The 10502-nt window shown below is 55.8% G+C and overlaps 1 protein-coding gene across 1 annotated transcript in view; it reads right to left on the reverse strand.

Moving 5' to 3' along the window:
• Positions 1-3009: 3009 nt before the first annotated feature.
• Positions 3010-10502, reverse strand: part of CERK (ceramide kinase) — a 38373-nt gene continuing 30880 nt past the window's right edge. The window contains exons 9-13 of the mRNA XM_019651724.1: positions 10340-10445; positions 8819-8895; positions 7853-8058; positions 6611-6819; positions 3010-3241 (exon numbers count right to left, since the gene is read on the reverse strand). Coding sequence (XP_019507269.1) covers positions 3169-3241; positions 6611-6819; positions 7853-8058; positions 8819-8895; positions 10340-10445 — 671 coding nt within the window. The 3' untranslated portion in view covers positions 3010-3168. The remainder of the gene's footprint in view (positions 3242-6610; positions 6820-7852; positions 8059-8818; positions 8896-10339; positions 10446-10502) is intronic.

The following is a 10502-nucleotide window of genomic DNA, read 5'->3' on the forward strand; positions in this document are numbered from 1 at the left end:
TGGGCACCGCCTGAGGATGGGGGCCAGGCGAGCTGCTGGGGTCCGGCTGCGTCAGGGTCTGTAGCTGAAAGTCAGCTCAGTAGTTGGATCTGGCAGCTCTGGGAGAGGGTGCTGGGGCCGGGTGGATCAGCGGTGGCTCGCTGCAGCGGCAAGAAGCCACAGGCAGGTAGCCGGCACGGGCCGAGCTGGGGCTTGGGCGTAGCTGGCCAGGGCAGGGGGCCACCCAGCCTGTGACATGGCGTGGCACTTGGTAATTATGTGTGTTGTTAAGTATTTTTTCATTAGCAGGCCAGTTAATTAGCAGTATAGAGCTGTTTATTCTGAGCTTAACAATAAAGAAGCAAACGTGTGAAAATTATTGTAATAGGAAAGAGAAGAGTTGTATGTTTATGAGGCACATAGTGATCCGGTCATAAAAAAACGAAAAGTGTGCCTGTTACGATGCAGCTCTGTGCTGCCCAGCTACCGTCGTAACCAGCATTTGAGGGAGCCGACACTCGCCTACAGGACGGTCCCCTGTGAGCGCTAGACCTGCACAGCCCAGGCTCACACCTGGCTTGAATTAACACAAGTCTTTCTCCTCCTCTTCCAGATCCGAGGAGCAGACAGCTCAGCAGCCTCCGAAAAGCCAGGCCCAGGCCACTAACGGAGCAGGTAGGCCCCAGCGAGTGCCAGCTGGGTGGCGGCGGTGGTGTTGGTTCTGTTCTGAGCACCTGCTTGCATCTGGAAGTCCCCTCCCCTCGGAACTGGGTTAGGTCTCTAGTTGTGAATTGGTGAGTCGTCATAGCAAACACAAGTCATTCCATCAAAGCGTGGCTGTGGTTCTCGTGGACATCCAGCGCAAGTCTATTTCAGCCCTTCCCTGCACGGAAGTGGTGCCGTCATCACACTGGCTCCGTGGCCACTGGCCTGGCAGCCGGTTTCCAGTGGCTGGTCATCCCATCAAGGAGATGAGTGAGCAGCGGGGGCGGCCATGGTTGGCACCTGCCCCAGCGCTCCCAAAGCTGGGACCCAGAACGCATTTCTCTCCACCTTTTCTCCCTGCCCCAAGCTGTGTTCTATACCTCGCTCCACACTTTGCACTTTCTAAAATTGTTCTTCCAAGGACGATGTGGGAGGAAACTGGATTTCCCATCTGGCCCTCGAGGGGCTTGATCGAGATGGTCCCTGGTGCCCGCGTCCTCGGACCCAGGACCCAATCCTGCAGGCTGACCACTCATGGGACTCTCCCTGCCCGTGCCATTGGAGCTCAGAGAATTGCACCAAAGGCCTTAGATTTAAGCCTTGCCCAGTGTAAAGATGAGGAACTGAGGCCCGGAAAGGAAGGCCTCTCCCAAAGGCAGCCGCCTGGTCTCAGCCAGGTCAGGGCCTGCCATGCTTGCCTGCCCGAGGGGAAGATGGTATGCTCTCCTCTCCTGGGGTCCCTGGTGCTGGATGCATAGGCCGGCCGGCCCGGGAGCAGGATTGGTGGCTGCGTCCCAAGGGCCCTAGTCTCCTTGTGTGCTTGGGCTCCACAGCCAGTGGCCCAGGATCCGAGCCAGGAGCAGCATAGGAGACCCCCGGCCCCAGCTGTGCGTGGCGATGATGAGCCTCCTACAGATGTGGGCCATATCAGCGAAGTGTAGTATGCAAGGCCCGGGCCATGCGTCCCTGCGGCCGAGTCCATTCTGAGAGCCATGGTTACCGAAATGGTGNCTTCCCCCGATTCCCCAGCACTGTTCCCATCCCCCAATTCACCAATAAAAATCTTTTTAAAAAACCCCAAAAAACAACACTGTTATAGCTGCCTTTTTGTCTGGCTGGGTGGGACTGCATGATGAAATAGGTAATTTCACGTGTACTTCAAAATCTAAGTTGGTGCAAGTGAATTCTAAAAACACATGATGTCTGTCAGAAGCTAATGGCTCCCTGAACCTACATGAGAGCGAGGCAGTCCTGAGGCGACACCGCGTGCAGTCGCTGCCTGTAACAGTCATGGTCCCTCTCTTCGCAAATCAAAGGTGAAGCTGCATCTTGTATCGCAAACAGAGCTGTTGTGGATCCGCCTCCCGCCGCCTGAGCGCGACCACAAACCTCAGGCCGCACTCAGCGGGGACGCAGGGCGCCTTCACAGAACCCGGCACCGCAGCCAGCGCCATAGCAGGCAGCACACTGCAACAGTGACGACACTTAAGGACTATTCTGCTTTAAAAGGACAAAACTTCAATAACTAGATCGGAATAAATGTGAAGAAGAGAAATCTGGGCCATGTATGTAGACTCGGGGCTGCACCAGCGTAACCCCCGGAATGTGGGGCCCCCAGGGGCAGGGTGTGAAGTGTACAAAGAATTCACAAAGTGAATTTCTTACTGCATGCCGGCTTCTTTCCGTGTGCCTCAGAAAGCCCAGCTAGGTCACCTGCTTTGTGTCGCTACAAAGCACCGGGATGGTAACTTTAAAACAGTCAGACGTGTGCCAGTGCAGTGCATGCTGCCCCGTGCCCAGAGCTCACGGCCTGTTCCCGCCACCGGCCGGCTGTCTCAGGAACGCCACCACCATGGCAGCGAGAGATGAGCGTGAAGAGAAGTTTTGGCTTCGTGCCCTTCTCTCCCAAGTGGTCCCCTGTGTGGCGCCGCCTGAATGGAGCGGGGTCACGTTGCATTGTAGTTGCACGGCAGGAACACCCAGTGAGGGTCCTAACTGTGAGCGCAGGTGAGGTGGCAGAGTGGCCGCTTCCCACGGCCTGCCCACGAGCGACAGAGGAGTCTCGCCACACGGATTGGAGTGACCCACAGATACCTCATGTCCAGGTGGTGCGACCTCGATGGGGGGCTCTCCTATTTAATTACCCCTGAAATTATTGCAATGGGACCACTAATGGGCCATTTTAAACACTGCGCTGTCCGCGCTGTTAAAATGTAAGAAGCCAGCGCCCCAAATCAACAGTTGCCGTTTGCTGAGCATAAATTCTGTGAAACGCAACCAACCCCAAGAGTCACGGAACAGAAAATGCCAATGCGTTCACAAAACTGTTGACAAAAGTTATTCTTTCTAAAATCAAGATTTAACTATCAAAAATAAACTTCTAAATGTAACTATGTATGCACATAATTGGTCTGTAGTGTTCCCTTAGATGGTTTTCACGCTCCCGAGCACAGCGAGGATCCGGGCAGGTGGTCCCCGATGGCTTCAGCTGAGAAATTCTTGCTTAGGATTTTCTTCGATTCCTCGTGCGAACAGCCGGACCAGCTGGCAGTGGACCCTGCAGAGACAAAGGGCCACACTGAAACCCCGCAAGCCCTTGACTCCTGGCCCCACAGCTGTCAAGGGCGGAGGTGGGGCTCACTCACCAGGGACAGCGGGTCTCATCGTGGCTGTCTCTGGGTCCAACCCCACCATGACTGACTTACACTCCCAAGGGACCTGTTTTGTAAAGGACAGCTGACGCGGCCATGTGGAAACCCGGGGAGCAGAAGACCTGGTTCTAATTCCAGCACCCCACTCTCCAGTGGAGTGACCCCCGGTATCCACTGTGCCAACCTTGGTCTCATCAGCAGCCAGCTCACAGGGCCCTGGGGACCGTATGCGGGGCATCCCCGCGTACGACAGATTCGCAGGCAGCGTCCAGTCATGAAGGACAAGTGTGCCCCACACCAGGCAGAGCCCAGGGGGCTGAGGAGGGGGGTGAGGTCCCCTGGAGGCCCCTGGCCTGCATGACAGCCTCCAGGGCTGCAGCCAGAGGGCCCTGACCGGCAGTGCCACCTTCCCGACTTGCAGGTGGCATCACCACCTCCTCAAAGGTGTTCAGTAATAACCTCCATAACTAAGTGACTTGCTGCTCAAGACTCAGTAATATCTGTCAAAATATGCAGGACACACTTCCCAGATTCGTTCCCTAATTCCCCAAGCGTCCCATTTCTCTAGTAAATCCATAAGCTGGCATTAAAAACAATTCCATTTCCTTCACTTGTAACACGAGTCCACAGACGCCAATCCCTGGCTCGGTGGGTTTTCCTGTGGCCTCATGGCCGCCTCTCGTTTGTGGACGTGAGCTGGGCAGTCACTGCCACCCTGACTGTGTCCTGGCCACAAGAATGGGGGGCGTGCAGACGTGGGACTGGGCGACATTTAACAGACTGCCCCCCTCCGAAGCTCTTCTGGACACTAATAGTAGAAGAGTTTAAGGCTGCATCTGGGCCTGGCAGCTGGTTGGTTGAAAAGCCACTTAAAGTGGGGAATTATAAAGAAGGCGAACAGGTTCCCTCAGTGCTGGGATTGTGGCCATCAGAGGGCACCCGTCGCCCTTTCTGCACGGGCCTGGCTGATGGCCCTTATCACCTGTCTGATGTGACCAGCACAGTCGTCGTCTGAGCGTCCAGCTGGGTTTCCTCAAAGTAGACCAAGGTCAGAAAGACATCTGCAAATAGTGCAGAATGCTGCTAGAACGTGACGCTTCTCCTCTAATCTTGTGTAATTTGTACGCCCACACCTCATTTAGTAGTCTTTAAAAAAATTCCTATGTTGTGCCTTTCCATGGGGAAAAAAACCTCTGCACTCGTATTTCATCCGGTTATGCAATATATATCATGTATACGACCTGTAATATAATTACAGATTCCTGATACCAAATACAATGAGCCCCAATGGGGAGGCCCCACCTCCCACATTCCAGCNGGACACTTAGCTGCCCCTGAGTCCCTATCAGGACTCTGGGCCACCCCTCCTGTGCCACCCCACTGCATGCAGCGGCCTCAGGGTTTGCCTGCCTCATTCCAGCAGGGCCCCTTCGTCCTGGGGGTGACAGGTGCTGCCCCAGCCTCTGGAGGGGATGACTTGGGCCCCACTGCGGGGTGCAGCTGCCCCTGAGCACGTGGCCCCTCCTGCACCCCACACCTGCCCACGCGAGCTCGGCCCCTGCCTCATGGTGCCTCCAGCAAGGTGCGGGCCATTCCAGAGGGATGTTTGCGTGTTGCAAGTGCTGTGCGTGTCCTCATCAACCCCCGCAAGGCTGCCTGTCCCTCCGCACTGTGTCTGAGCCGGCGTGGCCTGGCAGGCAAGGCCTGGGAGTCGGGCTGCCAGCCTCCCCGCTCTCTGCTCCCCCAGGCCTCCCTTTAGGCCCTGCACCAACGCCGGCCACCCTTGCCCAGGCCCTCCCTGGCTTGGGCTGCTTGCTGCTGCTGCGGGGACACCCCGTCCAGAACTGGCTTCTCCATGGGGTGGCCGAGTGTCGTCATATTTGAATGTCATTGTCACTTTTGAGTGTCAGTCACTGAGGAGCCCACACCCAGGGTGACGCGCTGCATGGGGTGGTTGGAGCAGAGGAAACGCCCCGTGCTGCGTGCCAGATGCTGGCTTCCTCTCGGCTCTCGGCCATCGGGCTCCAGCTCTCAGGAACTGGTGGCGTTCGGGCCTCTTTGGAGGAACGTCCTTTGGTTTCCTGCTCCGCGGCACTCAGGACAGCCCTGGTGTGCTTTCTGGCAGCTCTGGCGGAAGGCGGCCCGTCTGTCTCCCAGGTCGGCATGGCCGCTCTCCCGGGCTCCCCGTGGGGCCACCCTGCTTTGTCCACTCGCCCTGGCTGCGAGACCACCACTCCTCCCCAGACCAGAAATCTGCACACGGGCCTCAGCCAGCATTTCACCTGAGGTTGAACCTTCTTACGTGAAAACCTATAGACATTCAAAGATTCAGTTATGTTTAATATGCAAAGAGGCACAGCCAGCGACCTAACCTGGGACGGATGTTGGGAGATCCAACACTGGCACTGTCTCCAGGCGACTGGCCGGCCATGGCTGGCCTCTCATGGCGAATGTGTCACGGTGCTTCTGTCTGGTGTGTATGTGCGTTTATGTCAGGCTTTCTCTGGATGCTGTGCTTTCTCAGTGGCATTGGGTGGCACCTGTGTGCCTGTTCTCTCTACAGAGTCTGTGTCTCCTGTTTCCCACCCGGGGGTTTAATCCTCGTCCCTCCACCAAAGCCCTTGGGTGCCCAGTCCTCAGTCAGCTCTGAGGACGCAGAGGGACCGGTCTCCCATGCGTCTGCCTGGGGACTGGCTGGGGGTTAGGGGAGAGGAACTTCCGGCCAGGACCGAGGAAGCTGAGGGTCCCAGGAAGCATCCGGGGTGCTCCCCGGCTCTGTGGGGGTGGGGTTAGGAACCCTCTGGAAAAGGCCTGGAGGAAGAGCCGTGCAAGGAGCAGCAGGTTCCAGGGAAGTGACTTCCGGTTTCCTGGCNGGGGGGGGGGGGCACGAGCCTCACTCCCCCCCTCGCACTGAGCACCTGACAGCAACAGCCAGCAGCCTGGGCTCCTGATGGACGCGGTAAACCCAGGACTCAGAAAGTGCCCACAGAGGCCGCTGCGTCTGTTTGTTTGTTTAGTTGGGAGAAGTGAAAGAATGCCAGGCCAAGAGGCCAAAGCTGATGCTGGGGGTGCAGCGCGAAGATGAGGAAAAGAATAAAATCAAGCGGCTTCAAATACCTGTGAAAACGGTCCAGGCCCTAGCATCTCCCCAGATGGAGGCAGCGGCCTCCCACTGGGCTCTTAGTCCGTGAGAGCCTGTGCTCTTATCTGAGGCTCATGTCGCGGGATGCAGGACTCGCCTGCGGGCACCGGTGACCAGGGCCACCCTCACTCACCTGACCTCGATGGCAGAGCTGTTCAGAATCTCCCCGTCACAGTTCCAGGAACTATTGGACACGGTGCAGCAGCACGAGGGGTTGTGACTGCAAATGTGCCCAAACCGCTGCTTTCCCTGCTCGCTCAGGTCCGCGTCATCGTCCTCCACATGCTTCGACACAAACTGGAATTTCTTGATGCGATAAACTTCAACAAATGCGAAGTCAAACTAGCAAGAGAGAGGAAAGGGTGTTCTTACAGTTACTGTGCTGGGGAGGGGACAGCCCCGTCGTCCCCGGCCAGGGTCAGCCAGGTCTCCTGAGTGTGCTCAGCCCTCGAGGACAGCACCGGTAGGCAGTGTGCTGAGCTGCTCTGTCCAGCTCCCTGGACAACTGCAGATGGAGAAACTCTGGTACCTGCCTCCCCAGGCACTCGGCAAAACACTCACACTGCTTTGGGAAATCCCAGCCCATCCACAGTGATGAGCACTTGTCAAGAATTCTGGTAGCTCACTGGCAGTGTAGAATTCTTTATCGTTTTCACAAGTAGTGTTTTATTTTATTTGTTTATTTTATTTTATTTTATTTTTTTAAATTTTTTTAGCTGAGCCATCCTGCCACCTGTTGGCAGCTCAGCGGCAGCTCAGCTTGGGCCGGGACTCGAACCGCTGTTGCTCAGAGCTCACACTCTTGAGCGAGCTCTTAACCAACTGAGCCACTCAGCCGGCCCTCACAAGTAGTATTTTAAAAGCCACTTAAAAATACTATTGGACTAAATTTTAAATATAAGTTAAAAAAATATTTTTACTAAAATCGGAGACTGACCGCCAGTAGTTCCGGTTCCCGCCACACAGTCGGACTCAGGGCCGGCCCAGCTCTAACTGCATGGACGCCGGTCTCTACAGAAGTTTGCTGGGAGTGTCTGCCCAGCCTGGGAACCTAAAGACTTATTATAAGTGACCTGCGAATAACTGACCTGCGAGGGCAACACAGAATTTCACTGTATCGTTTTGTTCTGTTTTTCAAGCAGGAGGAGAAATGAGAGGTAGACATGTGTAAACATTCACACCTAGTTTCTGTGCTCAGAAGCTTCATATTTTTAAATGAGATTTTACAAGGCGTAATTGTGACTGGCAGTTTAAAATGGGGAAACACAAACAGAAACAATCTGCCTTTCTGTCCCGACGTCAGTGATGGGTTCACGAGGGTCGGCCGAACAGAAGCGGCCCCCACACAGATCGTGTGGCACAGCACTGCCCTCACCTGGTCGTGCTGGTTGGTGTGCCTGACGAGGAATCGCAGGAAGTTGAACCTGGAGCATTTGCGGATGAGGATGAGGTCCGAAGACCCGTCTCCCAAGTGGGCGGCCGGGGAGAGGCCCCTGGGGCTCCGGGGACAAGCACAGGACATGTTTGTGGCGTTGATGGCCAGGAATTTCCCGCAGACGACCTTCCACTCCTCCACCTCCTCTGAAGCACAAAGAAGCAACGCAGACATTACACTGGATGCGAGGCGAGCGGGCTCCCGGTGACATGGGACAGGGCAGTCTCTGTGCCCCACCCCGCCCCTGGTTTGGACACTCCAGATTTTACTCTGGCCACAGATGCACATGCGATCAACTCTTCATCATCAACACCAGGAATGCCCACCATGGAAGCTGCTGTGACCATGCTGTGCCCAGAGGGTCACCTCCTGAAAGGCAGAGCTGTGTCCCTCGTCCTCACATGGGGACTTTTGGACAACGATTTAGAACAGGGGTCACCTAATCTGGCCCGCCATCTGATTTTGTGTGGCCTGTGAGCTAAGAATGATGTTCACATTTTTAAATGATTGGGGGGAGGGGTCAAAAGAAAAATAACGCTTTGTGACATATGAAACTCAAATTTCAGTATCCATAAATAAGGTTTTGCAACACAGCTGTGCCCATTCCTTTCCGGGGGGGCCGGCAAAGCCTGAAGATGTTGCTAGAAGCCCTTAACGGAAGCACTGCCGAGCCCCACTCGAGAGCATTCTAGGCTGGAAGCGCCTGGCTGGCACCACGGTAATGACTCAGGGAAGACAGCAAACATGGACGTTTCCCCAACGTCTTCTCTTCCCAGAAGTCTGGCAAATGGCAACCATGTGCTGCTGCCTGAGGCAAACCCAAAAGGGGCACGGGGGCTGGAGGGGAGGCGGGTTCCGACACAGAATTCTGACAGCAGCGAGCGCGCGAGTCTCTGGAGCGGTTACCCGTGCTCTCTAAGCCGTACAGCGCCTTCTTCTGCTCCTCCTCCAGCTGCTGCCGGCTTTGCCTGCAAACAAAGCACCTAAAAGACAAGAACACCTCCTCACTGTGGAGCCCCGACACAGGGAGGCGTGTGCTAGGCGCAGGCTTACATATTTTAATTCTCATATCATAAAAAGTCCAACGTCAAAGGCTTAGCTGAAATGTTTCTTCTGCACATTAATTTGAATTCTCGCCATTAGGTCTACATTTAAAAATCACACCTGTCAACACATCCTTCACCTACATCTGTAAACACTATACAAGCAGAGCACCCCACGAGGCCCGGCCGTGGGCACAGCAGTGGCTGGAGGAGTGACAAGAAAGGCACCGACTCCACCCGTGCCTCCTGGCTGAGCCCGCGTTCACGCGTGTGACAGACCAGGGTGACTTGTGCAGCCGATGACACGCAGCGAGCAGCTCAGGGCTAACGCGGACTTAGCCATCAGTCTCCAACGTTATCTGTCGTCTGGGCCCCGCTGCCCAACAGGACGAGTGTTCACACTGGCCCAGTCTGCTGAGTGTGGCGACGCAGTGGCTCAAATGCCATGTATGGCCCCAAATTCTTCACTTCAGGAAGGAAGGGCGGGCGGAAAGACTTAAAGAGCTTGGGCCCTTCAAAACCCACAGCCTCCACATCCTCAGACCACGGAGCAGGGGCAAGATGCTGGACAGACGCTCCGCTGTCCTAACGGGCCACTGGGCCACGTGACTGATTTTAGGCTTTATTTCAGGTTCTGCTTTAAACTGGTCAGATACTCTGGGCTGTGTTGGGGGAGCCCCAGGTGAAAAAGGCATCGCTGCTGGTCATCCACGTGTCCGTATGCTCAGAGCCTGTGACGGCTGCAGCCGGTATGGACTCCAGCCATTGCTGACTCCCCTCCCCTCTCCCGGCCGCTTCTCCCTGTGCCCACTCCTTCTCCTGGGTGCTCAGGGGCTCGGCCTGCCCTTCTAACTGCAGGGCAGGTGCCCCCCTTGGAGCCAGGGTCTCAGCTGGTGTGGGGACAGGAGGCTCCACGTGCATCTCCTGCTGAAAACACCGGTTCTGTCCAGTCACTTTGCCCACGGTCCCCACAGTGTCCAGCACACACAGCTATCGGGAAAGTGGTTTTGTCTTTCGTCGTTTCTTGCATGTGTTTTTCATGCCCCCCAGTGGGGGCAAAGGAACCCCGACAGGAACAGGCATCATGACGCAAGGCCTCCACCAGTGGGTGGGGTGGCCTCGCCCCAGCACTGCGCCTCCCCATTGTGCCATCTGTGGCACAGGGACGTGTCACTGGAGGGGTGTGGCGAGACGCCCTCTCCTCAGGGTGCATGTGAACTGCGAAGTGCTGAGCTAACCTAGGCTCTCGCTGGGCACAGAGTCCAGTGTCCCCAACCTACATCTGGAAAATACTTGTCACTATTGCATAATAGGCGCAAATTCCCCAAACACACAGCTTTATTTCACGTCGTCGGCGATAGAACCATGTCAGCAACGCACTTACCCAGCCCGGCATGGTTTGCTATCCCTTGGAGATCCCACTGTGTGCTGTGCTGGCAGGAAAGACACTGTTCCTTCATAACAGTGATGTGACAAAAAGGTCTTCAAACCTGAGGACAGAGTGCGACGAAGGAAAAACAGCCAAGGTCATTTCTTGGTCACGACAC

Source organism: Hipposideros armiger, unplaced genomic scaffold, assembly GCF_001890085.2.
Source record: "Hipposideros armiger isolate ML-2016 unplaced genomic scaffold, ASM189008v1 scaffold_164, whole genome shotgun sequence".
NCBI classification, from domain to species: domain Eukaryota; kingdom Metazoa; phylum Chordata; class Mammalia; order Chiroptera; family Hipposideridae; genus Hipposideros; species Hipposideros armiger.